We start from the raw sequence: 26,495 nt of genomic DNA, 5'->3' as shown, positions 1-26,495 counted from the left end.
CTTCCCTGAGCCGCTGGTCACAGCTGCAACGGGAGGGGGGTGGGTGCTGCGTGTGGCGCCGTTCCGGCCTCCCGGCGGCAGTGAGGCGAGCCCCGGTTCCCGCGGAGCCCCGGTGCCCACAGACCGGAGCGGCTCTCGGTCCGGGCCGGCCGTTGGCAGGGGGGCGCGGGGCAGTAGCCCCCGGCAGCAGCGCAGCGGGAACGAAGACGCTGCGGACAGGGGACAGCGGTCAGCGTGCTGCCCGTTATTTACCGCTAGCGATGTTGGAGATGGAGCGGAGGCCCCGCCCCCGCCCCGCTCCTCCGGGCACCGCCGCGTCCCGCCCCGCCGCGCCCCGCCCGCCGGCAGAGCCTCTCCGGGCCGCCAGGGGTGGAGCCTTGCGGGACGGGGGCGTGTCCATGCAGATCAGGCACGGCGCGGGATGGCGGGACGTATCACCGTGACAAGAAGGCGCCGGCCACGGGCGTCGCAGGAGCTGCGTGGGCGCCGCGTGTCGGGCAGGTGTGGGGTGTAGAGCGAGTGGTGTGCGCGGGTGTGTGGTGGGAGTGTGGTCGCGTGTGTCCGTGCGTTGGGAGTAGGTGGTGTGGCGTGCGGCGTTGGCGCGTGCGGTGGGAGGCATACTTACCTGGCAGGGGAGACACCATGATCAGGCAGGTGGTTTTCCCAGGGCGAGGCTCATCCCCTGCACTCCGGGTGTGCTGACCCCTGCGATTTCCCCAAATGCGGGAAACTCGACTGCATAATTTGTGGTAGTGGGGGACTGCGTTCGCGCTCTCCCCTGATTTCGAGGTTGGAAAAACAGAGTGACTTCACTACGATGGATGGGTGTAGCTCCATTTCCCCTCTTATGTCCTGTGTCATGAGCTCCCTTGTGACTGTTCCGCACGGCGGTGGCCGAGCTCAGGGCTGGTTACGCTCTGGTCTCTGTCTGCGGGGGTCTCTGCTGTCCGCGCTCCGCTCTTCCCCCGCGGCCTCGGTTTTGGGCCCCGGGTCGCTGCAGGCGATGGAGCCGCCGGGCCCTCTCCCCGGCCGCCGCTGCGGCCCCGCCCGCCGGGCGGCCGGTGAACCAGGTGTGCTGCGGTGGAGTCGCCGCGTGTCGCCCCGCCGTCGCTCTTACCCCGCCCCGCCGCGGGGGCTGGCCCGGCCCGGCCCCGCCCCGGATCCTCCCGCCGCCGCCGCCGCCGCTGCGCTGCATGCGCCTCGCTCGGTAGCCGCCGCGGAGCCGCCGGAGCGCACGTGGAGCCGCCATGGGATGCCTGGTGCTGCAGGACGGGTCGGTACTGCGCGGCCGCCCCTTCGGGGCCGCCGGGGCCGCCGCCGCCGGTGAAGTCGGTGAGTGCGGCCGAGCGGGGCCGGACCGGGACCAGGTCCGGGACGGCAGCGGATGTCGGGGGGCGGCCCGAGCCCGGCGAGCGTCGCCAGCAGGGGAGGGGCCCGGTACGGGGACACCCCCCCCCCCCGCTCGGCGCCCTGCCGTGGGACAGGAGCGGGGGCTGACTCGTGGCGCTGGCGGCGGGGGGGTTTCGGCCTCGTCCGGGGCTCGGATGCCTCCGCCGGCGGGACGCGGGGCGGCCGGGACGTTCCGTCCCAGCCGTCCCCAGCCCCTCTCCCTGCGCTCGCAGTCTTCCAGACCGGCATGGTGGGCTACCCCGAGGCCCTCACCGACCCCTCCTACAAGGCGCAGATCCTGGTGCTCACTTACCCGCTCGTCGGAAACTACGGGGTCCCCCGGGACGAGACCGACCCCTTCGGCCTCAGCAGGGTGAGAGGGGGGCCAGGCAGCGGTGCGTGGGGCAGCATGTTCCTGCAGCGGGTGGAACTGCCCGAGGCAGCTGCCCGGTGCGTGGCAGGGTGGGACGGTGCAGGGTGCCAGGGCGGGGGAGTGCCCGTCACCGTGGCGGCACGTGGCAGCGGGTGGAGGTTTGACCCCAGTGCCGCAGGGCCCAGAGCCAGCAGCGGGGCCCAGGGTGTTCCAGACTGCCGTGCTGCCAGGAGGGGACCGGGGCTGGGCAGGGTGGGGGTGGAGACCCCTGCGCAGTGCAATTGGGGTGTCCTCGCAGCGCACGGGGAGCAGAGCCACGTGTCTGACCTCGCTGGGGCTCTGTTGCAGGACGGGGGTCCCAGCTGCCTGCTCAAGGCCCCAGACCCCTCCCAGCCCTGTAGCCTCCATGTTGCCTGTCCCAGGGCCACCCCTGCCTCCAGGGCAGAGTCCAGGCCCCGCTGCGGCAGTGCTGTCGGGCCTCCCCATGCTGACCCTTGGGGGTCTGTCCCGCCCAGCACTGTCCCAGGTTGGCAGGCCAGGAGCCCTCGGCCCTGCACTTGCTGTCAGCAGCCCTCTCTGGGCTGGGGGCGTGTGGGTCCTGGCTGTGGCCCCTGCAGGCCCTGCCCCTGGGAACCAGAGCCCCAGTCCCATGCGACAGGACACACTGGCGTGTTTGGGGCTCCCCAGTGAGCCTGTGGCTACAGGGAGCGGTGCTTTCCCGTGTGCCGGTTTGTCTTGCGGCCGTGCTGAGCTTGAGGGGTCCTGCAGCATGGGCTGTGCTGGCCCCTGGGCAGGGGGCTGCGGTCCAGAAGCCCTGGGGGCCTGGGCACCCCATCCTGGGGCTCCCAGGGCCGGGGGCTCACCTGGACCAAGCCTCAACCTCACAGATCTGGGGGTGGGGTGTGGTGAGGTGGAGGCAGTGACAGCCTGACGTCCCGTGTGGGGTGGCAGTGGGAGCTGGTCCTGTGCCCTGTGGGCCAGGGATGGGGTCCTTGTCCCATGGGGCTCCCCTAGCCCTGGGCTGTAGCTGCCCTACCGTGCCCTGTAGGGATGACCGGGCCAGGCACTTGAGGGGCACACAGGTCTTCTCCTGGGCTGGTGACCCCATGCCTGGCCATGCTCTCCCCCCGCCTCCCCAGTGGTTCGAGTCCAGCAAGATCCACGTGGCTGCGCTGGTGGTGGGCGAGTGCTCAGAGACCCCCAGCCACTGGAGTGCGTCCCGCTCCCTCGACCAGTGGCTGAAGGAGCAGAACATCCCCGGGCTGGAAGGTGGGACTGGGGAGACCATGGGGTTGGGTGTGGGCTGGGAGCTGGGTGTGGCTGTGTGGCAGATGGGGGCTGGGGCCGAGGGGCAGTATGTTCTGGACTAGACCTACCTCTGTATTGGGATTCACACCCAGGGGGTTGACCCGGTGTTGGCGGTTGGGGGTGATAATGTTGCTGGGGCACAGGGTCCTGCTCAGGGTGGAACAGGGCTGTGGGGTCATGTCTCATGGCTATCCGCAGGGGTGGATACTCGGGCCCTAACGAAGAAGATCCGTGAGAAGGGGACGCTGCTGGGGAAGCTGGTGCCAGATGGGACCCCTGAGAAGAGCCTTGCCTTTGAAGACCCCAACAAGCGGCACCTGGTACAGGAGGTGTCGCTGAAGGTGGGGTTGGGGGCATGGGTGGGGATGGCAGGGGGGCAGCTGGCGCTGCAGAATTCCTTGCTGTGGAGCGCTGGCCCTAGGCGGGGGGGGGGCCAGGGCAATCCACGCTCACCCCTCCCGCAGACACCCTGCGTGTTCAACCCCGGTGGGTCACTGCGCATCACAGCAGTTGACTGCGGCCTCAAGTACAACCAGGTGCGGTGCCTGTGCGAGCGGGGGGCAGCTGTCACCGTGGTACCCTGGGACCATCCACTGGACACTGCAGGTGGGGTGGCAGCAGCTGGGGACATCCCAGGGCCCTGCCGAGGGGTGGGGAGATGGGGTCTGGAGTAGGGGCCATCTCCTTGGCTGGTGCTGGGGGAAGTGGGGAACCGTGTCCTGCTCTGTGCCATGAGGTCGGGGAGCCATGATGTCATCCTTCCTGGATGCAATGGGGCTCGGGGCCCTTAGTGTGACACTACAGGGATGGGGGGAGCATGGGCTCAGGGTGCCTTGCTGTGATTGGGATGGGGGGGCTCTGGACTGTGGTGTCAGGGTGCCCTAATGTGACACTGCATGGGGGGCTATGGGGTGGGCTGTGGGACTGGGGGGCCTTGCTGCCACCGGAATGGGTGTTATGGGGTCAGATCACCTCAGTGTGACCCTGCTGGGGTGTCGGGGGGGGCCTGTGGGCTCAGGGTTCCTCACTGCTGGTAGCTGGGGGGCCCTGCTGTGCCCCTGGGGGGGCCTTGCGGAGACCGGGGGGCCCCACTGTGACTTTTGGGGGCTGGGAGGCCCCGCTCTGACCCCGCTGCTGCCTTGACACAGACTTTGATGGGCTGTTCATCAGCAATGGCCCCGGGGACCCGCAGCTCTGCCAGCAGACAGTGTCCAACCTGCGACGGGTGCTGGACGCACCCCAGCCCAAACCCATCTTTGGGATCTGCCTGGGGCACCAGCTGCTCTCCCTGGCCCTCGGTGCCCGCACGTACAAGATGAAGTGAGTGGGGGTATGGGGTCTGGGTCACTGCAGGGTCCCGGCTGCCTGGGGCTGCCTGACGCCCATCCTGCTGCCCCAGGTATGGGAACCGTGGGCACAACCAGCCGTGCCTGCATGAGGACACACGACGCTGCTTCATCACAGCACAGAACCATGGCTTTGCAGTGGAGGCGGGCAGCCTGCCACCTGGCTGGGCCCCGCTCTTCACCAACGCCAACGATGGCTCCAATGAGGGCCTTGTCCATGAGCACAAGCCCTTTTTCAGGTGGGTGTGGGGCTGTGGCTAGGGGGGGCCAGGGGGGCACAGGGCCGTGCCCTGCCTGACCCCCTCCACAGCGTCCAGTTTCACCCTGAGCACCGTGCTGGCCCCACGGACCTGGAGGGGCTCTTCGACGTCTTCATGGAGGTGGTGCGGGACCTGTGGAGCGGAGACGGCAGTGCCCGGACGGGTGGGTGCGGGGCAGGAAGGGGCAGATGGGGCTGTGGGACTGGGACCATGTGTGGGGCTGTGGGGCCAGGGCTGTGCACAGGGGTGCATGTGGCCCTGGTTCCAGAGTGTTCCATCCCTCCACCAGTGCGGGAGCGTCTGCGGGACTGGCTGAGCTATGACGAGGTGCCAGTGGGGGGTCAGGATGCAGCCCGGCCCCGCAAGGTGCTGATCCTGGGCTCCGGTGGCCTCTCCATCGGGCAGGCAGGCGAGTTTGACTACTCGGGCTCACAGGTGAGAGCCCACCCCTGGGACGTGGCGGGCAGTGGGGGTCCCTGCGGGGGGTGGGGACCCAGGGCCGTCTGCCATGATCCCTCTGCTCCCTGTAAGGCCATCAAAGCACTGAAGGAGGAGAACATCCAGACAGTGCTGATCAACCCCAACATCGCCACAGTGCAGACCTCCAAGGGGCTGGCAGACAAGGTCTATTTCCTCCCCATCACCCTGGAGTATGTCACCCAGGTGAGCGCTCTGGGGTGCCAGCTGGGAGGGGGTGGTTTTGGAGGCACAGGGCTGGGAGGGCTGGGGGCTGTCTGGAGGGTAAGAGGGTGCCTGGGGGGCTGCCTGGGGAACTGGGGTGGTGGAGGGGCTGATACATGGGGTGCTGGGGGATGATGGAGGGGTACTGGGGGGGCAGCACAGGCACGGTGGCAGCTGGAGGGCAAGGGTGCATTCTGCGGGGCCGCCGTGGGTCCCTGCCCCACTGCCCCGTGCCCCCCAGGTGATCCGGAATGAGCGCCCCGATGGGGTGCTGCTGACCTTCGGGGGGCAGACGGCCCTCAACTGCGGCGTGGAGCTCACCAAGGCAGGCGTGCTGGAGCGGTACCACGTGCGGGTGCTGGGCACCCCTGTCGCTTCCATCGAGATGACAGAGGATCGCAAGGTCTTTGTGGAGAAGATGGAGGAGATCGGGGAGCACGTGGCACCCAGCGAGGCCGCTGCCTCCCTGGAGCAGGTCCAGGAGTGGGATGGGGGGTGGTTGTGGGGCAGGACAGGGGGGGCAGCTCCCGGGCAGGGTGCTGTCCTCCCTGCTCCCATCATGACCCTGTTGCTCTCCACAGGCGCAGGCAGCAGCAGAGTCACTGGGGTACCCAGTGCTGGTGCGCTCTGCCTATGCCCTCGGGGGTCTGGGCTCTGGCTTTGCCAACAACCGGGAGGAACTGGTGGCACTGGTGAGCCAGGCCTTCACCCACACCTCCCAGGTCCTGGTGGACAAGTCCCTGAAGGGCTGGAAGGAGATCGAGTATGAGGTGGTGCGGGACGCTTACAACAACTGTGTTACGGTACGGGATGGGGGAGGTCCCCCAGGCCTGCTGGGGGGGCATGGGGTCAGGGGCTCCTGCTGGACCCTGTCCCCAGGGAGGGCTCCCCAGCCTCTCCTGTGGTGCTGGCATGGTTGCTGTGTGCCACCAGGAGCTGTGCCCCTTGACGCCCTGTGCTGGGCGGGGGCTGCAACACATGGGGTGTCCTGGGGGCTTGTGTTCAAGCCCTGGCTGTGCAGGGAAGCCCCCATCGGTCCCCAGGGCAATGGAGGAGGTGGTGGGAGACAGGGGGGACCCGCCTGGGGCAGCAGCGGCCAGAATCATGCGCAGGCAGTGTGTGGGGTGGTCGGGAGCCCGGCAGACTGCGGTGACCCCCCCTGCTGCCAGGTATGCAACATGGAGAACCTGGACCCACTGGGGATCCACACGGGCGAGTCCATCGTGGTGGCACCCAGCCAGACCCTTAACGACACCGAGTACTTCATGCTGCGGCGCACGGCTGTGAAGGTGGTGCAGCACCTGGGCATTGTGGGCGAGTGCAACATCCAGTTTGCCCTGAACCCCGAGTCGGAGCAGGTGAGCGCTGCCCTTCCCCAGCCTAGCTGCCCTCATGTTTGGCCCCCACTGCTATTTGTTCCCTCCACATGCTAGCAGCCCTCTGGTGCCAGCCGAGCACCAGGCCCCAGGGAGCCGCATGGTTGGCACCTGGCCTCGTGCCATGGGGGCCACGTCCCGTGCCACCCCACTAACCCTGCCCGCCTGCTGCCTGCAGTACTACATCATTGAGGTGAACGCCCGGCTCTCCCGCAGCTCGGCCCTGGCCAGCAAGGCCACTGGCTACCCCCTGGCCTATGTGGCTGCCAAGCTGGCCCTGGGCATCCCCCTGCCCCTCCTCAGGTAACAGCACTGCTGCAGTGCGGGACGGGGTGCTGCCCCAGCCAGCTTCACACCCCCCACTTTGGGACAGCCCTGGCCACTGACGCCCTGTCCTCTCCCCAGGAACTCTGTCACCAACTCCACCACGGCCAACTTTGAGCCCAGCCTGGACTACTGCGTGGTGAAGATTCCACGCTGGGACCTCAGCAAGTTCCTGCGCGTCAGCACCAAGATTGGCAGCTCCATGAAGAGCGTGGGTGAGCGCGGGGCGGGCGGGCAGCACAGGTGGGCAGCATGGCAGGCACGGTGTCTGGCCGCTCATGGTCCCATCCGCAGGAGAGGTCATGGCCATTGGGAGGAACTTTGAGGAGGCTTTCCAGAAGGCGCTGAGGATGGTGGACGAGAATTGTGTGGGCTTTGACCACACTGTGAAGCTGGCCTCAGATGTGGTGAGCTCCGGGGCTTGGGAAGGCATGGGAGGGTTTGGGGCAGAGCGCAGTCCTGGGGAGGAGGCAGCTGTCTACCCCCCACCTGGCCCCACTCAACCCCCTGGCCCGGCAGGAGCTGGAGACGCCGACAGACAAGCGGATCTTTGTGCTGGCAGCCGCGCTGCGGGATGGCTACTCCATCGAGCGGCTCTACAAGCTGACCAAGATTGACCGCTGGTTCCTGCACAAGATGAAGAACATCACAGACCATGCAGTGCTGCTGGAGTCCTACCGTGAGGAGCAGAGCACCATGCCACCTGCTGTGCTCAAGCGGGCCAAGCAGCTTGGCTTCTCTGACAAGCAGGTGGCCCTGGCCGTGCTCAGGTAATGTGGGGAGGGGGCGGCCCTGCTCTGTGCCTTGGCCTGCATCCTGGCGCTCACCCTGCCCCTCACAGCACCGAGCTGGCCGTGCGGAAAATGCGGCGTGACCTGAAGATCCTGCCGGTGGTGAAGCAGATTGACACTGTGGCAGCGGAGTGGCCGGCCCAAACCAACTACCTGTACCTGACCTACAATGGCACCGAGCACGACCTGGCCTTCCGCGAGCCCCATGTCATGGTTATCGGCTCCGGCGTCTACCGCATTGGCAGCAGTGTTGAGTTCGACTGGTGCGCTGTTGGCTGCATCCAGGAGCTCCGCAAGGTTGGCTAGACCCTGGCACCCTGGAGGGTTGGTCGGTCAGGCATCCCTGGTCAGAGGATGGAGCTGGAGAGGAGTGGGAGCCTCTTGGCCTCACCTCATCCCACTCCCCTGGCAGATGGGCTTCAAGACGATCATGGTGAACTACAACCCCGAGACAGTGAGCACTGACTATGATATGTGCGACCGCCTCTACTTCGATGAGATCTCCTTTGAGGTGAGTGGGACTGGGGACCTTGCCCACTGTGGGGCTGAGGCAGGGTGAGGGCTGCCGTGGCCCCTGTCCCAGCCATCCCCCTGCCCCACACAATGCCGCAGGTGGTGATGGACATCTACGAGCTGGAGAATCCTGAGGGTGTGATCCTGTCCATGGGTGGGCAGCTGCCCAACAACATCGCCATGGCCCTGCACCGGCAGCAATGCCGCATCCTGGGCACCTCCCCGGAGGCTATCGACTCAGCCGAGAACCGCTTCAAGTTCTCCCGCCTGCTTGACTCCATTGGCATCAGCCAGCCCCTCTGGAAGGAGCTCTCTGACATGGAGGTGGGGGGCTAATGAGGGTGATGGGGCTGCCCTGGGGGGGACCAGCCCTCGGCAAGTCCTCTGAGGGTGCCATCTCTCCCCCAGTCGGCCAAGCACTTCTGCTGCAAGGTGGGGTACCCCTGTGTCGTGCGCCCCTCCTACGTGCTGAGCGGTGCTGCCATGAACGTGGCCTACTCGGATAGTGATCTGGAGAAGTTCCTGAACAATGCTGTGGCCGTGTCCAAGGAGCAGCCCGTCGTCATCTCCAAGTTCATCCAGGAGGCCAAGGTCCATCCAGGAAGCTGGTCCAGCCCCTGGGCACCCCTGCTCCCCACAAGAGCCTCGTCCCCTGCCTTGGTGCTGGTGCTGGGCTGTGACTGTATTCCTGCTCACAGGAGATCGATGTTGATGCGGTGGCCTGCGATGGTGTGGTGGTGGCCATCGCCATCTCGGAGCACGTGGAGAACGCCGGGGTGCACTCGGGTGATGCCACACTGGTGACGCCACCCCAGGACATCACCCCTAAGACACTGGAGCGCATCAAGGCCATTGTCCATGCCGTCGGGCAGGAGCTGCAGGTCACAGGGCCCTTCAACCTACAGCTCATTGCCAAGGTACCTTAGCCGGGGGGGGGGCTGCACCAGCTGGCATGGTGCCATCTGGGAGGATACCGTTCAGGCCAACACGAGCCTCATGCTGTCCCCTCTTCCCCAGGATGACCAGCTGAAGGTGATCGAGTGCAACGTCCGGGTCTCCCGCTCCTTTCCCTTTGTCTCCAAGACCCTGGGGGTCGACCTGGTGGCTCTGGCTAGCCAAGTGATCATGGGAGAGGATGTGGAGCCTGTGGGTCTAATGACAGGCACGGGCATCGTTGGTGTCAAGGTGGGGGCTGCAGGGGCTGGGCTGGGGCACATGGCTGGGCTGGGGTGCGTGGCTCGTCAGCCTTTGAGACCAGCCCTGCCCCCAGGTGCCCCAGTTCTCCTTCTCACGCCTGGCGGGCGCTGATGTGGTTCTGGGTGTGGAGATGACCAGCACAGGCGAGGTGGCCTGCTTTGGGGAGAACCGCTGTGAGGCTTACCTGAAGGCCATGCTCAGCACTGGCTTCAAGATCCCCAAGAAGAACATTCTGCTGACCATCGGCAGCTACAAGGTGTGTGGGGCCGGGGCAGGGGCTGGGGCAGGGACCAGGCCCCTCCCTCCACCCTCTGACTGTCCCTGGGGTCGTTGCAGAACAAGAGTGAGCTGCTGCCCACGGTGCGGACCCTGGAGAGCCTTGGCTACAAGCTGTATGCCAGCCTCGGCACCGCTGACTTCTACACTGAGCATGGCATCAAGGTTGGGGCCAGGGGTCCAGCAGGGGCTGGGGGCACCCTTGGGGGAGGCATGGGGCCCTGATGGGTGTCACTGCTGGCAGGTGATGGCTGTGGACTGGCACTTCGAGGAGGCGGATGGCAGCGAGGCCGGTGCCCGGGAGACCCAGCGGAGCATCCTGGACTACCTGGCTGAGAACCACTTTGAGATGGTCATCAACCTCTCAATGCGCAACTCGGGGGGCCGCCGGCTCTCCTCCTTTGTCACCAAGGGGTACCGCACCCGGCGCCTGGCCGTCGACTACTCTGTGCCACTCATCATCGACATCAAATGCACTAAGCTCTTTGTGGAGGTGGGCTGGCATGCGTGGGATGTGGGTGCAGGTGAAGGGAGCAAAGCAGGGGCTGGGGTAGGAAAGCCTGTTGTGGATACTGTGGAGTGGGTGCCGTACATGGGCATTGTTGTGGGAGGGTCGTTTTTGGGGTGCCACTCAGGCAGACATCCTCATCCTGGCCCCATTCCTGAACCCTGGCCCCACGTGCCCCTGCAAATGGGTCCTGCTTCATGGCTGCTGTCTCTGCAGGCACTGGGCCAGATTGGGGCAGCCCCCCCACTGAAGATGCACGTGGACTGCATGACATCCCAGAAACTCATCCGTCTGCCAGGTAGGGAGTGCTGGGGCCTCCCAGGTTGCAACACAGAGCTGAGGCAGTGCCGGAGGCCAAGCTGGTCACATCCGAGGGCGCTGCGGGGAAAGGAGACATTTCCCTGCGCTGCCAAGGTGTCCAGTGTTCCCCGTGGCCAGGGGCTGCCTGTGCTGACACTGCCCCGCTCCCCAGGCCTGATCGATGTCCATGTCCACCTCCGTGAGCCGGGCAGCACTCACAAGGAGGACTTTGCATCAGGCACGGCAGCCGCCCTGGCTGGGGGTGTCACCATGGTGTGCGCCATGCCCAACACCAACCCTGCCGTCACTGACGCCACCTCCTTTGCCCTGGCGCAGAAGGTGAGGGGCTGCCACTGCCCAGTCCCACAGTCACATTCCCCCCCTGGGCACTGCAGTGCCAGCTGCGGTGTGCCTGGAGTTCACGGGAGGGCTGGCCCCGGTCTGGCCCCCACCGCCTCTCACCCCTGCAGCTGGCTGAGGCTGGGGCCCGCTGTGACTTCGCCCTTTTCCTGGGGGCTTCCTCGGAGAATGCCAGCTCGCTGGGCCCCTTGGCTGGGGCGGCTGCCGGGCTTAAGATGTACCTGAACGACACCTTCTCCAGCCTGCGGATGGACGACGTGTCGCTGTGGATGGAGGTGAGCCGCTGCGGGCAGGGGCTGACATGGGGCTGGAGCCGGCTCCTGGCGCCAGTGCCCAACACCCCCGTACCTGCCCCAGCACTTCGAGCAGTGGCCGCGGCACCTGCCTGTCGTGGCGCATGCGGAGCGGCAGACAGTGGCCGCTGTCCTGATGGTGGCCCAGCTGTACCAGCGTCCCGTGCACATCTGCCACGTGGCCCGCAGGGAGGAGGTGAGCAGCAGGGCACAGGGACGTGGGGGGGGGGACTGTGGGCCCCAGCAATGGGGCGCAGGGCTGTTTGGGGGCCCCCCTCACTGCGGCTCCTCCAGATTGTCCTCATCAAGGCAGCCAAGCAGAAAGGGATCCTGGTGACATGCGAGGTAGCCCCACACCACCTTTTCTTGTGCCGGGATGACCTGGGGCGCCTTGGGGAGGGCCGAGCAGCCGTGCGGCCAGCGCTGGGCACCCGCCAGGATGTGGAGGCACTCTGGGAGAACATGGACACCATCGACTGCTTCGCCACAGACCATGGTGAGCCCTGGGGGATGGTAGCTGTGGGCTAGAAGCATGGGCTGGGGGCAGCAGCGGGTCCCACAGTAACCAGCCCTGTCCTGCAGCCCCCCACACGCTGGAGGAGAAGCAGGGGCAGGAGCCGCCCCCCGGCTACCCCGGCCTGGAGACAATGCTGCCACTGCTGCTGACGGCCGTCTCGGAGGGGCGGCTCACCGTGGAGGACATCGTCCAGCGCCTCTACGAGAATCCCCGCAAGATCTTCGGGCTGCCAGCGCAGGAGGACACCTACGTGGAGGTAGGTCCCTGCCCACCCAGCCCAGATCTGGCCCCAGCCTTGTTGCCTCTGACCCGCTGTCCTGGCAGGTGGACCTGGAGCATGAGTGGATCATCCCCAGCCGCACGGCCTTCTCCAAGGCCCGCTGGACGCCCTTTGAGGGCATGAAGGTGAAGGGGACGGTGCGGAGAGTGGTCCTGCGTGGGGAGGTCGCCTACATTGATGGGCAGGTAAGGCCCCGGGTACCCTTCCCCCTGTATCTAGGGGTCCCCTCCCAGCACTGGGGTCCCCTCCCAGCACTGGGGTCCCCCAGCACTGACGCCATCGCCCCCATGGCTGCAGGTGCTGGTGCCGCCTGGCTATGGGCAGGATGTGAAGAAATGGCCCTCAGGAGCTGTGCTGGCACCACACACAGCCCCTGCCAAGGAGAGCACGAAGGTACCGGGGTGCATGGGGCTGGCGGGGTGGGAGTCCTTGCCCTGCCCTGCCCTGCCCTGCCCTGGCTTCAGATCAGTCTGTCATTGCAGACCCCTGAGCGGCCCCGGCACGTCGTGGCAGCTGGCGAGACGCTGCGCGGCCGAGCCTCCAGCCCCCGCCGGGCCGGCCCCGTGGGCGAGGGACGCTTCCACCTCCCGCCCCGCATCCACCGGGCCTCCGACCCTGGGCTGCCAGGTAGGGGGGCGGGTGGTGTGGCGTGGTGGAGCGCGGTGGGCGGGTGGCAGGGCAGCAAGCGTGCTGCCCCAGGGCCGGGTCTGGGGCCGTGGCTGGGCGGCCCCGCTGACACCGGCCCTTGTGTCCTGTTCAGCGTTCCGGAGGCTGGGAGCTGTGCACCGCCCGGGCACCCGAGGCACTGGTAATGTCAGGGGGGGACTCACTCAGACAATGAGACGCGGCCGTACTAATGGCACTAACCGCAGCCGATGAGTGCATCCCCTCCCCCAGGTGCCACGCTGGCCTCGGGCTGCCCGCACTGCCCCGGCACGGGCCCCTTTCTGCACCGTGTGATGGGGCCGGGCACCATGGGACAAGGCATGGCTGTGCCTGCCTGCCCCCCTCCTGCCCCAGCCTGCGCGGCACCTCGGGGACCCCTCGCCTGCCAGTGTGATTTGGGTTGCGTCCGATCGGGTTTTGTGGGGCACGTGGGGAGAGGGGCACAACACCGCGCTGGGGCTTGGCCCACCCCGTCTCTGGGTGGCTATGGCCCTGGTGTTGGGCCCTGCGGTGCTTTTGCCTGGTGCCGCCAAATGCCGGGAGGGCTGTGCCACACCGGCGGTACCCTGGGAGAGCGAGGCCCAGGGTGCCGTAGCTGCCTGCACCCTCTAACGCCACTGCTCCCCTCTCCCACCCCAGCTGAGGACATCCGTGAAAAGGCCACCAGGAAGGCGGTGGAAGCAGGTGAGTGCTACAGGGGTCCAGGGGCCCCCGGCGGGTGGGCTGGGTTACGCGGCACCACTCCTGCGGGCTGACTGGCTGGCTGCTCTTGGTGCTGCAGATCCAGCTGTGATCCAGGACAGCTACTTCTACCAGCTGGGCCCTCTTCCACGCCAGGCATCCCCCCAGGGCGCACCCCACTTCCAGACCTCCCCGCTGCTGCACCCCCTCGTCGGCCAGCATGTCCTCTCTGTCCAGCACTTCTCCAAGGAGCAGGTGCCTGGGCTGGCAGTGGGTGCTGGGGCTGTGGGCACCCAGATGGTTACAGGGGTTGTGGTGACTTGTGCGCATCAGCCAAGTCTTGGTGCCGTACATGCCCCAGCTGAGCCGCCTCTGCCCGCAGATGTCGCATCTGTTCAATGTGGCACACACCCTGCGCATGCTGGTGCAGAAGGAGCGGAGCCTGGACATCCTCAAGGTGAGCTGGACATGGGGCAGCTGCCTGGCACCCTGCGTGAGACCATGGAAGCCCTGTGCCAGGCATGAGTGCCCCTGGGCTCCCCAAGGTGACAGTGTGGCCTCTGCAGGGCAAGGTGATGGCATCCATGTTCTACGAGGCGAGCACGCGGACTAGCAGCTCCTTTGCGGCAGCCATGAGCCGGTTGGGTGGCTCTGTCCTGTCCTTCTCGGAGGCCACCTCGTCAGTGCAGAAGGGCGAGTCACTGGCCGACTCCGTGCAGACCATGTGCTGCTACGCCGATGTGCTGGTGCTGCGTCACCCCCAGCCCGGTGCCGTTGAGGTGAGAGGGGTTGGTGGGGCCGTCTCCTGCCTGTTGTGGGGCTGGGGGGTGGCTGCATCCCACCCTGAAAGTGTCGGGGGTTGCTGCTGCGATGGCAGGGATGATGACCCGTGCTATGGGGCAGGGCCGTGTTCCCCAGCAGGGCAGGCTGGGCAGTTGTCAGGAGCAGGAGCCAGGTCCTGCCCCCGGGGGGGGGCTGGTGGGGGCTGTGGTCCTGCCTGTGCTCAGCCCTGCCTGTGCACCTAGCTGGCTGCCAAGCACTGTCGCAAGCCCGTGATCAACGCCGGGGATGGGGTGGGGGAGCACCCCACGCAGGCGCTGCTGGACATCTTCACCATCCGTGAGGAGCTGGGTACCGTCAACGGCATGACGGTAAGGCGCTGGGGGCTCGGGGGGGGGGGGGGGGGGGGGGGGGGCGGGCCACAGCCACCCCTACCACGGTGCTCTGGGGATGAATGGCCTTGTCTGGGGCCGGGGGGGCTGTTGGGGTCCCACAGCACAGTGTCAGGCTGACTGCTCTCCCCAGATCACCATGGTGGGCGACCTGAAGCACGGGCGCACAGTGCACTCCCTGGCCCGGCTCCTCACCCAGTACCGCGTCAACCTGCGCTACGTGACCCCACCCGGCCTCCGCATGCCCCCCGACATCACCAGCTTTGTGGCCTCCAAGGGCATCAAGCAGGTGAGCAGGCAGGGTGAGGCGGCCAGGGTCCCCCGTCGTTGTCCCCCCTGGCCCCGCTGATGTTGTCTACCCAGGAGGAGTTTGGGAGCATTGAGGAGGCACTGCCGGACACTGACGTGCTCTACATGACCCGCATCCAGAAGGAGCGCTTCCGCCTGGCCGAGGAGTATGAGGCTGTGAGTAGGGGGTGGCGGGAGGGGACTCCGGGTCTTGCCCTAGTGTGGGGGCAGCAGCCTCCTGCCCCCGCAGGGTAAGAGCTGCCCTGCCTGGAGCTCAGGGCTCTGTTACCCCCCGCCCCCCCCCCGCAGTGCTTCGGGCAGTTCATCCTCACGCCCCACATCATGACCCGGGCCAAGGAGAAGATGGTGGTGATGCACCCCCTGCCCCGTGTCAACGAGATCAGGTGGGGATGGGGGGGTGGGATTGGGGGGGGCTGCAGGGTTGGGGAGGGGACCGGAGGGGGTGTGTGTGGGGTGTCTCAGGGTGCTGGGGGGGCTGCAGTGTGCTGGGTGGGGTTCAGGGGCAGGGGTCCCTCATTCCCCACGGAGGGGGGCATCTATCATTCCCTGGGGAGGGCGGTCTGTGCCCCACGGTGGGGTGGGGGCTGGGGGTCTTTGCCCCACGGGGGGGGGCGGGATGTCTGTGCTGGGCGTCCCTGCTGGGCTCGCGGGGGTGGGGGTGTCAGGGCTCCCCGGCTGACGTCACTTCCGCAGCGTGGAGGTGGACTCGGACCCGCGCGCCGCATACTTCCGGCAGGCGGAGAACGGGATGTACATGCGCATGGCGCTGCTGGCCACCGTCCTGGGCCGCTACTGAGCCAATAAACCGCGTCACTCTGCCGCGCCCGGGCGTCATCGTGCCGCGCCGTCATCGCGCCGCGCCGCCGGGCGGGCCATGGCGGGGCTGTGGAGGGGCTGCCGGCGGCTGCTGGCGCGGTCTCCCGGGGCTGCACAGGCGCTCACCGCCGGTAAGGGCCGCGGCCGGGGCGGGCCCCGGCCCCCCCCTCCAGCTGGGCACCCTCTGTGCCCCCGCCCCCGGGGCGCAGCCCCTTACCGCGGTAACATGGGGCCCCATTGTCACCCCCCGTGGGAAGCAAGGCAGGAGCCCCACAAGCGGGGGTGGGGGGTGGGGCGGTTTCCCGGTGCCTCGGGGTTCTGTCTTTAGGGGGGAGGAGTTGCTGCCGTTCTCCCAGGCTCAGCGGGGAGCAGGGCCCCCCGAGCGTCCCACTGGGTGGAGGGCTTGGGCCCACTCTAGGCTCAGGAGATCTGTGTCGGCGGGGCTGTGCTGGAGCCGGAGGGGTAATGGGAGGCTCTAAAGAGGTGCGGCCCTGGAGCAACCTCCCACAGCTCCAGGACTTGCCCCAAAACCCGGGGGGGAGGCTGCTTTGGGTGCCCTCCTCCCCCCTGAGCAGGGATGGATGCTTGGACGTGGCACTGGGGGGTTCAGTGGGCTGCAGCCAGCGCAGCATGGGGCCAAGCCTCCCCCAGGTGGACTGCCAGTGCTCGGGGGCGAAGGCCTTCACTTCATTCGGGTGCAGAGGTCCTGCCTGGGGCCAGCCCCTGCTCCCAAAAGGTTCCTGGGGCCCTGCATGGGGTGATTTAATCTCCCTAACAGCCTTGCTGTTTGCAGGGCTGGGAGGTGCCATAAATCTGCCCCAGCGCTGGCAGGTGACTCTGCATGCCCTGAGGTCGGTCTCCCTGTGTGGGCAGCTGCTGCGGGCAGGGGTGCTTCTGCCTGCGCTGGCCCAGGGCCTCCAGACCTGAGCAACAGCCAGCTCTGCCACCCAGCTGCCCACCCCATCCCTGCAGGGCTGAGGCTGGTTGGCAGGAAAGCCCATCCTGCCTGTGCTGCATGTGCACAGAGCCATGCAGGGGTGTGCATGGCATGGGCTGGCCAAGAGCAGGGTCCTGGTGTACTCCTCGCTGCAGCTCCTGCTTGTGGCCTTCCCTGCTGCCACTGCTCCCCTACTTGCTGTGCTGCTCGCAAGTAACCAGCCCAGCATGCTGGAAAAGCACAACTGTGGGGTCTAGGGGCGTCCTGCTGTGCCGAGGAGCTGGCGTTGGGGTGAGGGGGCTCAGCCTGGCGTGCAGCCGCTGGCCCTCCTCCCTGTTGCCCACGGGGATGACGGCACATTGCCCTGCCTGCCAGGCTGCTGGGGTCCTGCCAGGCCACCTCACTGTTTTCACTGGTATTTTTATCTGATTTGACGGAGTCTGTTGCCTGGCACCTGCTGCATTGTGCATTGCTGGGCTGCGCATTCCTGTCCTGGTTCCTGGAGTGAAGCCAAGGTGGAGGCCAGGACCAGCTCCTGGCCTCACCCTGCCCAGCAGCCCCTGCCCACTGCTGTGGGAGGCTTGGTGCAACCCGCAGCCCCAGGCTGGCTCTGGGCTCCAGCTCTACCTCTTGCTTCTTCATGTCAGAGCTAGCCCTGCCATGCTGAGGTACAGCTCCCCAGTTCCCCGGGGTCCTGGCAGGACTAGCGAACACTGGGCTGTGCCCATGGGGGTACACAGCCGCCCAGCACAGCCACTCTGAGTGGCCGAGTGCTGGATGTGGCTCCTGTGGCTGAGAAGAGGCTCTGCCTTCGGGCCTGGATGTCTCCCTGCCTGTGTGCGAGGCCGTGATAGTTGGAACATGGCTGTTCCCCAGCGGCAGCGCTGCTGGAGGCCAAGCTTTCCTCTTGTACCTTCAGCAAGTAATTCCTCTGTCCAAGGCAGGGCTCAGTCTCTCACTGCTGGCCATGCTGTTGTCCGTGCAGAGGAGGCAGGCTCTCCTGGGCCCTGTGCCCTGTGCTAGGTAGCCATAGGAGGGCTGGGCAGATTCCAGCCCTGCTTTTGCTTGCTGCTCGCAGACCCACTGGTGCTGCCGTTCCCCCGGTGCTGCCATTTCCCCAGGCAGAGCAGAGCTGCCAGCTGGGGCCAGGCCAGGGAGGTTTTCTGGCAGTTGGCTGTGCCTGGTGTGTCCAGCCACACTCGCCTGCCGAATCCCTGTCCCGCCTGGTGGCGAGAGCTGTGGGGTCGGGCAGGGCTTTGCCTCCTGCATCCCAGGCCCTGGGCCAGGATGCCAGCAGGGCCTGGGCACAGCAGGCAGCAGCACGTGCCCACGGCAGTGACCTTGCTGTCCCTGCCTGCAGAGAGCAGCCCTGTGCTCCTGTGGTGGCAGTGCAGCCTCCAGCTGCCAGCCGGCAAGGTCCGTGGGGGATGTAGACAGTGTGGCCTACTTAGGCTTGGGCCCGTTTCAAAGTCCTCTGGCCATGGGAACAGCAGCCTGTGGGATCAGCCAGGCACCCCCCCGGCTCCCAGCCTCAACCTGGCCAGCGGCCCTGTGCCACCTGCTGCCTCCTGCCTGACCATGGCACCGCTCTGCACCAAGCAGGTGAGAAATTGCCTCCCTGCAGCTTGTGGGGCCGCAAGCTGGGGTGCCCTCGCCCTTCTTACCGGCTGTGTCCAGTGCTCCTGTGTGGGCATGGTGCTGCTGTGTCCCTCGTCTCTTCCCAGTCTGGGCAGGACGCAACGGCGGCAGCAGGGCCCGTCAGAGCTGTGGGGTCAGCCGGGGCCCGGTTCCTGTGTTTGTGGTGTGGGGTGCAGCTGGGGGCTCCAGCCCCACGCAGGAGCTGCAGCAGGACCGTGCTGGTATCACCCTGGGCAGGCGCGGTGTGGGTGGTGAGCGGCACTGGTGCCAGCCTGGGCAAGTGAAGTCATTGCAAGGGGATCGATCCGGCTGTGCTCCTGGACCCAGGCAGGGGTGCACAGATAGGCCTGTCCCCCCGGCAGCGCTGGTGTTGCTTCATCACCACTGGGCACTGCGCCCAGAGTCTTCGGCACTAAATGAGTAACACTGGTGCTGCTGGCTGCGGTTTCTCAATGAGTGCCATGCAGAGGGAGCCTGCCTGTGCCTAGTGGGAAGGTTGCCTGTGGGAAGCGGGCTGCATTAGTCTGGGGTGGGAGATGGAGCCAGCTGCAGCCCTGGTTCACGTGGCTGGGGCGAGGGGCTAGGGAGCTGGGCCCCCCGTGCCTCTCCCCTTGTGCATGTGGGCTGAGGATGGTGCCTGCAGGAAGGCACAATCCAGCTGCAGGCACCAGGGAGGCAGCAGGCGTGCACCCCTGCCGCAGCCTGGGGTCTGTGGCCCTTTGGCTGGGACCTGCTCCCCACAGCACTGCTGGGGGCTGTTGCAGAGAGACCAATGGCCCTGGGAGGGAGTGGGGGACGGGTGCTGCTGTGGACGTACCTAAGGCTCTGCTACTCCTTGTCCACGGGAAATCGCTCATGGAGACCCTCCGGGCAGGGCTGCCAGGAGGAGGGGGGATGCTGGGGCTGCCACTCCCCAGGATGACAGCTTGCTAGATTCAGGGTTTCCAAGAGCAGAGCAGAATTGCAGTGGGGCTGGAAACCTGCCTGGGAACCGTCCTGGGAGGAGCAGGGAGAATAAGCAGGGAGCCCATAAAGGCCAGGGGAAGGAGTGCTGGGCCAGCCGAGTTGCGTCGAAGAGGTCAAGAGTGTAGGATGGAGCGGGAGCTGCCAAAGGCCCAGCTGAGCGGCACCCTGTGGGGGACGTGCACAGCAGAAGGTCCTTCACATTGATATGGAAACAAGACAAGGAGTCATGCCAGCGGCCAGGCAGTGGCAAGGAGCCGGGGCCAGCCCTGGCACCCGGCAAGTCTCACCTGCCTGTCCTGGCTGCTGGTGGTGGCACAGGCAGAGAGTGGCTTTCCAAGGAAGGGGATCGTAATCAGCAGAGTTTGTACGGTGCTCAGGGAGCGGTTTTGGGGAGCGTAAGGCCTGGGCTCAGGAGAGGCTGTGGCAGGGAGCGCAGGTGGCTGGCAGTGTAGGCAGCAGCCAGGTGGGCTCTGCCCCAAAAGTCCTGGGCACCACAGGCCCCAAGTAACAGATCAGCTCAGTGTCAGGGGTGCGGGGAGACAGCGCAGCCAGGCATTGTTTCGGCCATAGATGCTGCGTCATCCCGAGGTGCTTGGCTGCTGCAGGAGGGCCTGTGCTGCGGGGCGGGTGCGGGCAGGCTTGGCGCAGGGTGGTGAGGGAGCTGCACACCAGGACGGACCCTACGGGGCCAGTGCAGGCTCAGGCCTTCCCAGGGGCAGCGGGGACGCAGGCAGAGGCAGCTCTTGGGCAGGATCCAGCTGTCAGGGGCTCTCACCCTTCCCCAGCGTGCAGCAGCCGCCTGAGCAGGCTGTGCTGGTCGCAGGGGCTCTCATGGGAGCTGGCGATGTGATTGCGCAGCAGCTGGTGGAGCGGCGGGGTCTGCGTGGGCACCACGGCCCCCGGACCCTGAAGATGATGGCAATTGGCTTCTGCTTTGTGGTGAGTGCCAGCGCACGGTGAGCACCCGGGCCCTGCCCTGTCCTCACAGCACATGTGTCGTGGGGTGGGACAGAGAGAAAAAAAAACAAAAAAACAGGTCCGTTTCAGCAGAGTGAGGCTATGGTGGCTGGGTGTCAGCTAGGCTGTCCCAGTTCCACCTCCAGCAGCCACAGGCAGAGCTGGGTCCCCTCGAGGAGGAGCACCCTGTCCCTGTGCCCGGCTGCAGCTGTGGGCACCCTCAGCTGCGCTGCAAGGCAGGATGGGGATGGCAGCTTCTGTCCACACAGCCGGGGCACCCGTGCCTGTCCCTGCTGCCAGTGCCAGCCCTTGGGGAGGTTTCATTGGCAGGAAGGTGATTCCGCACCCAAGGATGCAAATGTGCTTTGCTCTGCTGTGCGTGGCAAGGCTGGATCCTGACCCATCAGCTCCTGTGCTTCAGCAGGCCTGTGTTGGGCCTAGTTCCCTGCACTGGGGGCTCGGGCAGGGAGGGCCCTGGGCAGTGCTGGCACGGCCGCCATCCGCCTGCCATGGAGACCTCCCTGGTGTGTCAGGTGTGAAGCCCTGCAGCTGCCCCGCTGGAGCAGGCCCCTAGCTGCGCCATCCTGGTGCTGGTGTTGCCTGGCGGAGGGCTCTAGCAGGGGTGGGGGGGCTGGGCACAGCAGTGCAGGGCTCCCGGGGAGGGGAGGCAGGACAGGCCCTGGTCCCTGTGTTCCAGGGCCAGGGCAGAGCCCTGTAAGCAGGTCTGGAGACCCACCAGCCCTGACACCCCATGGCCTGGGAGAGTGGGATGCTGCCCCTCACCAGCTGGCACCTGCAGGGCCCTGTCGTGGGCGGCTGGTACAAGATCCTGGATCAGCTCATCCTGGGGACCACAAAAGTCGTGGCCGTGAAGAAGATGGTCCTGGACCAGGTCAGTGCCACGGGAATGAGGGTGCCCGCACGGGACTGGTACAGCAGGACAGGGTGGTAGGTGCAGTCATGTGTCTGTGGGCAGGTTTCCATCCCACTCCCAGAGCCCCAGCTCGGGGCAGTGGGTGCTGAGCAGGGGATGGTGCCCAGGACCTGCTCCATGGAGTCGCTGGGCTGCAGCACACAGCCCCTGGGGCATCAGGCAGCTCAGCTCAGCCCTGCAGCCCAGAGCGTCTCTGCAGTGCTCACCAGCCCAGCTGGCTGTGCTCAGGCGATCCGTGGGGATCTGTGAGGATCCATGCTTTACCCCTGCTGCAGCTCTCCTAAGGCTGTTGAGAGCTGCTGTCTCCCTTCTCTGAAGCAGAGCACGGGAGGCTGGCAAGTGCTGTGCACCACTGTGGAGGGTGGTTCCTGAGGACAGAGACCCCAGTGCTGCCCTGGCTCCTGCCCTCCTCCTGAGGCCAGGGCCAGACCCGACACGGTGGAGGACTGGGGCAGACAGGATTGCAGAGGAGCCATCCTTGGGCTGCTCTTGGACCCTTCTAGAGGCTCGATGGTGGTGCCCGTCCCTCAGTATGGCTCTGTGCTGGGGAGTAGCCCCAGGGCATCAGGCAAGCTGGGCCTGCACCCCTGCGCTTCGCCATGCATTCCCCTCGCCCCATTCTGCAGGCCCAGCTCCCGGCAACATAGGCTCCCCAGCATTGGGCCCCGACTCCTCTCTTGCAGGGGGCCTTTGCGCCATGTTTCCTTGGCTGCTTCCTCGCTATCACGGGGGCAATGAACGGTCTGTCAGTGGAGGAGAACTGGTCCAAGATCCAGCAGGTACGTGCTGCTTCCCCAGGACGGCATGGAGCTGTCAGCAGCCAGGGCACCTTGGCAGCCCCTGCTAGTGCACCAGCACTGCTGGCTACTCCTGTTTGTGGTCATGCCTGTGTCCCCACGCAGCCCCCTTCCAGCACCGACTGCATGCCCCCAGCTCTGCCATGACTCTCTAGTCCTTAGCCTGGCCTGCAGCTCCTGTAGCTCCCCCGGGACCCCAAGCACAGAGCTGGCTCTGCAGGTGCCCCACGGTCAGGGTGGGGAGGCGTCCACCCCACTGCTGCAGGGCATGGAGCAGCTCTCTGCCTGGCCAGGGCCTGGGGGTGCACAGGGACGGTCCTGCTGGGCTCAACGCTGTGTGCCAGGGCACTGGGGGCATCAGATGCCTGGTGCTGCCGGTCCTCTGGGTGCTGGTGTCAGGGCTGCTCCCCGTGGCACAGTTCTCTGGGGTCCCACCTGAGGTGGGGCAGCTGGGTGCCTGGTGCCATCAGGCTGCCTGTGCGCCATCTGGCCCCTCTCCTGGCTGCATCTCCAAAGCCATTACCGAGATGGCTCCTATTAGCAGCAATTGCTGGGAACCAGCACGAAAGCTGAGTCAGCGTGTCCAGAGGGTGAGTCACTGGGGAGCAGGTGGCCACCTGCCACAGATGAGGTGCACCGGGGGTGGTCACCTGGCTGCCTGGGGGATGCGCAGCACCAGCACTTGCACACCAATGGCTGCCAGAGCTGTGTGTGAAGGGCCCCAGCCCAGCCGGGCCATCTGCCCCCGGGCTGTGAGCTCTGCCTAGGGTGCCATTGCCCAGAGCCGATTCCTCTGCATGGGTGCACCCGCCCCACCAGGCACCAGCCAGCTGCCCACCAGGCTGTGAGTATGTGCCAGCAGAGACCTGTCCTGCCCTGGAGCGCAGGGAGCAAATCCTGGGGAGGACTAAGTTACCTGTTCTTTCTCCTGGCTTTCTGAGAGCAGCAGCAACCAGGGTGTGAGGTGTTTTGAGACACCTCAGAGGCACATGTAGGCTGGCCCTTGGCATGGGGCTCCCATCTGTCTCAGCTGCATCTTGACAAGGTCATGCCATGTATCTTGCCTTGCCTTCCCCAAGGGAACTCACCCAGGCCTGGGCATGATTGTGGGTGATTCCTGGCTCCTGGCTGGTGCCTTGCCCTGGGAGGGAGCTGGGCTGGGGGCCAGGCAGTGGCGGCTTGTAGCCACCTTCACCCCTGGCTTGCGGCACATCCGTCTCTCCCCACGCAGAGGAAGCGTCAGCAGAGCATCCATCACCCCTGTGCCCACTCTCCACGTCGTGGGCTGCCAGCCAGCACCGGGAGGAGGCCAGGCTCCTGGCTGAGTCACGGCCAGGCTGGATGAGGGACTTGTCCTGCTACCGTGGGCCAGGGCTGCGGCACAGCCGCAGGTGCAGCATGAGGACAAGGCAGCAAGTCAGGCTTCTGGGGAGGCTGCCCCAGGTCTGTGCCCCTCTCCATCCCTGCCCCACGGTGCCTGGGAGGAGGCTTGGGGGACGCAGGGCCAGACAGGAGCTCGCAGCCTGCGCCAGGGAGAGGAGCTGACTGCCCCTGCCTTGCCTGCTCTGCCTGAGTCTGCTGCTGGCACCCTAGCTCACTGGCAGCCACGCTGGTGGCAGGAAGGGCTCTTGGTGGGGATGGAGCAGTCGTGGCAGTCCTCTCCCTGCCACCCCGCACTTGCCCCACATGGGCACAGCTCTGGGAAGGGTGCAGGCAGGGACTGCAGTGGCCCTGTGCCCAGCTGGAGCGGGTGTGGAGTCGGGGAATTGTGGCAGGGGACAGCGACACTCTGCATGCTCCCAGCTCCTGCCTGCAGCCCAGCCTGCCTCTACCTCGGGTCACAGGCATCTCTTTGGAGATGCTCCTGCACCGCTCCTGCCAATGCTGGGGCCTCCCTGGGGCTGTGTAAACAGCTGCCCCTGCCAGGGCCATGGGTAGCTGTGTGGCAGGGCTGGGCACCCGGGGCGGCTGGGTGGCAGCGGTGCTGCACTGTGTGCTCACGGCCTCCCTTCTCTCCCAGGACTACATGGACGCCCTGCTGACCAACTACTGCGTAAGTGCTGGTGGGGTCTGCGCCCCTCCCTGTCCTGGTGCCGGTGCCGTGCTGGCTGTGCCCCCGACTGCGGTGGCCGGGCTGGGCTCCTCTGCACCCCTGTCCCCCACCTCGGGGGCTGCCGGTTGGACGCCCTGAATGCCTAGGCAGAGGTGGGCACGGGGAAGGAGTGCCAGCAGGGCCCCCTTCACCATCTCCTTCTCTGCCCAGATCTGGCCACCAGTGCAAATCGCAAACTTCTACTTCGTGCCCCTGCACCACAGGTAGTAACGCGGCCATGGCCCCAGCTCCTGGGCTCCTGGAGCCTGCAGCTGTGGACCCTGGTCCCGTCTGTCCCCAGGCTGGCTGTCGTCCAGTGTGTTGCCATCGTCTGGAACTGCTACCTCTCCTGGAAAGCAAATCGGATGTGAGGTGGAAGCTGTGTCCCCTCCCTGCCTCCCCTGCCTGTGTGCTGCCTGAGTCTGCCCCATCTCCAAAGCCCTTGGAACAGGTGCCCGTGGCTGTGGATGGGGCTGGGATATGCAGGGCGCAGGCAGCAGCCATCCTGCTCTCTCCTCGGCAGACCCCATCGCCTGCAGCTACAGCCCTCACTGTTCCAGGGACACAAAGGAGAAGATGGGGCTGTGTCCACCCCGAGATGAGCCAGTGCCTGCGGCAGTTCTGTGTCCAGCAGCTCTGCCCCTCAACACGCTTCTCCGTCCATGCTCACTCTTCTGCCAGCCCCTGGCCCCACAGCCGGGGTGTTCCTGCCCAAGGCATTGCTCTGTCCTTCCCTGGTGGCAGATCCAGGGGGGGGCGAGAAGCGGGAGTGGTGCTGGGCTGGTGCCAGTGCAGGCCTAGGGCTGGCAGTGCCATGGGTTGGGCGCTGCCCTGCTCAGAGCTCGGGTCAGTGCTGCTGAGGGGCTGCCCCATCCCAGGCTGCCTGCCCCATGCTTGCAGCACCTGCTGCCGCAGGCCTGGTGTGCTCCCCCTGAAAATGGGGTTTGCTGTAGCTCTGCTGCGGACAGTTGGAACACCCAATAAACAGCATTTTTCACTCTTGATTCTCATGACACTCAAGCTTGTGGCCCTCCGTCCTGCACCAGGGCCTGTGCAGAAGCAGTTTCAGATGGATCATTCCTATGCTTGCAGAGCTTCTGGCAGCCCTCCTGTCCCCTTGCTGGGGTGGGGATCCAGTGCTGCTATCCCAGCCGGCAGGCAGGCTAGCGGGGCCTGGGGGCAGATTGACAGCTCTGCTCTCTGCCTCTTCGAGGAGCTGAGTGCATGGCGGTGGTGCTGGCATCGTGCAGGGGGCTGGTGCACTGCGGTGCTAAGCTGTGCGAGTTGACGGGGATGGGCTACCCAGCTGAGGGGAGGGGGGGGGGTCTGGCAGAGGGTGGATGGTGGCTTAGGGGGTTACCAGGTCCCACTGTGGCTGTTCTATGGGGTGTGATGGTGCCTACACTGCTGCTGCATGGTGGGACAGGGTGAGCTGTACCCAGGGGGCACAGGTGCTGGGTGCACGATCCTCCCGGGGCTCCCAGCATGCTCCACGCGGGGCTGTGCATCAAAGAGGAGGATGCAGGAAGGGATGAGGTGAGCTGAGGACTGGAGCTGGCCTGTGATGGGGCTGCATCTGCCTGTGCATTGTCTGAGACAAGCCTGCCTGTCCTGCCTGCAAGGAGTCCCATGATGATGCTGCCTGCCTGCAATTGCTGCCTCGTGGAGACATGCATCCAGGCTCGTCCTACTCAGGCAGCGAGCAGACACAATCTGGCTCATGCAGGGCCCTGCCCATCCGGACCAGGGTCTCCAGGGCAGAGCTGGTGGGACCACGGTAGTTAATCTCACCCAGGAGCCTGAGCCCTGGCCCCCTCGGCTGTGCTGCCACAGCCCCAAGCAGCTGGACGGAGCCATCCCTGTGTGCTGCCCGCACCAGTCTGGGTTCTGCCAACCAGCCGCCACCGTTGTGGCACTCTCTGAGGGGGATGCATTCTCCTCCCTCCCTCCAGCCCGCATGGAGCCTGCTCCACGCTGAGCTTGCACACCCACCCTGAGGCTGGCTCCTACCAGGCAGGCAGGGGCTGGCCCTGGGTGTAGGTGCAGTCCCAGGCAGATGGGTGCAATTCAAAGCATGGGGGAGCCGAGACCTGCACCGGCCAGACCCTGGTGCACCCAGCCGGGGATGGAGCCACAGAGCCCACCTGGCTGCCCGGCTCTCCGCACCCAAGGGACGGGAAGGGGCTGCAGCTGCAGCCACCTGACAGCACAGCGGAGCGGCACTCGGCTGCAGGGCTGGGGACATGTGATGGGGCCGTGTGGGGACAGCACCGGGGCTTCGCGGGGGCTGGACCCAGCCTCACCTTGGGCACCATGTGGGGCTGCAGGGCTTGGCCCAGGCTCTCCCCAGCTCATGGGGTGGGTGCTGCTGGCTGGAGGCTGTGGATGGCAGGAGTCTGAAGCCCTGACGTGCTGAGCCTCTCACAGCTCCATCCAGG

The 26,495-nt window shown here is 66.4% G+C and overlaps 2 protein-coding genes and 1 non-coding gene across 6 annotated transcripts; all 3 read left to right on the top strand.

Moving 5' to 3' along the window:
* The first annotated feature begins 617 nt into the window (after positions 1-617).
* On the top strand, positions 618-781 carry LOC126046786 (U1 spliceosomal RNA). The gene has a single exon (XR_007508421.1). It is a non-coding gene; the product is annotated as a U1 spliceosomal RNA (small nuclear RNA).
* A 374-nt stretch (positions 782-1,155) lies between these two features.
* On the top strand, positions 1,156-16,389 carry CAD (carbamoyl-phosphate synthetase 2, aspartate transcarbamylase, and dihydroorotase). Of its 2 annotated transcripts, XM_049818608.1 has the most exons (45): positions 1,156-1,332; positions 1,623-1,762; positions 2,902-3,031; positions 3,269-3,411; positions 3,535-3,676; positions 4,219-4,390; positions 4,470-4,655; positions 4,727-4,839; positions 4,966-5,111; positions 5,208-5,339; positions 5,599-5,832; positions 5,939-6,160; positions 6,527-6,715; positions 6,912-7,036; positions 7,139-7,272; positions 7,352-7,464; positions 7,577-7,827; positions 7,899-8,145; positions 8,261-8,359; positions 8,461-8,685; positions 8,770-8,952; positions 9,060-9,278; positions 9,379-9,546; positions 9,632-9,814; positions 9,895-9,999; positions 10,079-10,327; positions 10,559-10,640; positions 10,815-10,981; positions 11,113-11,277; positions 11,360-11,491; positions 11,590-11,791; positions 11,878-12,068; positions 12,137-12,277; positions 12,390-12,485; positions 12,575-12,719; positions 12,853-12,900; positions 13,398-13,442; positions 13,540-13,694; positions 13,822-13,896; positions 14,006-14,218; positions 14,465-14,590; positions 14,745-14,900; positions 14,975-15,076; positions 15,209-15,303; positions 15,614-16,389. In XM_049818608.1, the coding sequence occupies exons 1-45, from the start codon at positions 1,248-1,250 to the stop codon at positions 15,714-15,716; spliced, it is 6,774 nt and encodes a 2,257-aa protein (XP_049674565.1). In that variant the 5' UTR covers positions 1,156-1,247; the 3' UTR covers positions 15,717-16,389. The 2 variants fall into 2 exon arrangements, with proteins under 2 accessions (XP_049674565.1, XP_049674566.1); XM_049818609.1 differs by lacking the exon at positions 12,853-12,900.
* On the top strand, positions 15,721-24,555 carry MPV17 (mitochondrial inner membrane protein MPV17). 3 transcript variants are annotated; one of them, XM_049818612.1, is made up of 7 exons: positions 15,721-15,867; positions 20,101-20,216; positions 21,034-21,126; positions 21,852-21,947; positions 23,986-24,018; positions 24,229-24,281; positions 24,359-24,555. In XM_049818612.1, exons 1-7 carry the CDS (start codon positions 15,795-15,797, stop codon positions 24,426-24,428), a joined length of 534 nt encoding a protein of 177 aa, XP_049674569.1. In that variant the 5' UTR covers positions 15,721-15,794; the 3' UTR covers positions 24,429-24,555. The 3 variants fall into 3 exon arrangements, with proteins under 3 accessions (XP_049674569.1, XP_049674567.1, XP_049674568.1); XM_049818610.1 differs by lacking the exon at positions 15,721-15,867 and having other exon boundaries at positions 16,510-20,216; XM_049818611.1 differs by lacking the exon at positions 15,721-15,867 and adding an exon at positions 23,197-23,408 and having other exon boundaries at positions 20,100-21,947.
* Positions 24,556-26,495: the final 1,940 nt, after the last annotated feature.

Source organism: Accipiter gentilis, chromosome 16 (assembly GCF_929443795.1).
Source record: "Accipiter gentilis chromosome 16, bAccGen1.1, whole genome shotgun sequence".
Taxonomy (NCBI): domain Eukaryota; kingdom Metazoa; phylum Chordata; class Aves; order Accipitriformes; family Accipitridae; genus Astur; species Astur gentilis.
The sequence above is the reverse complement of the archived record's forward strand: the minus strand, read 5'-3'. Positions and strand labels throughout refer to the sequence as shown.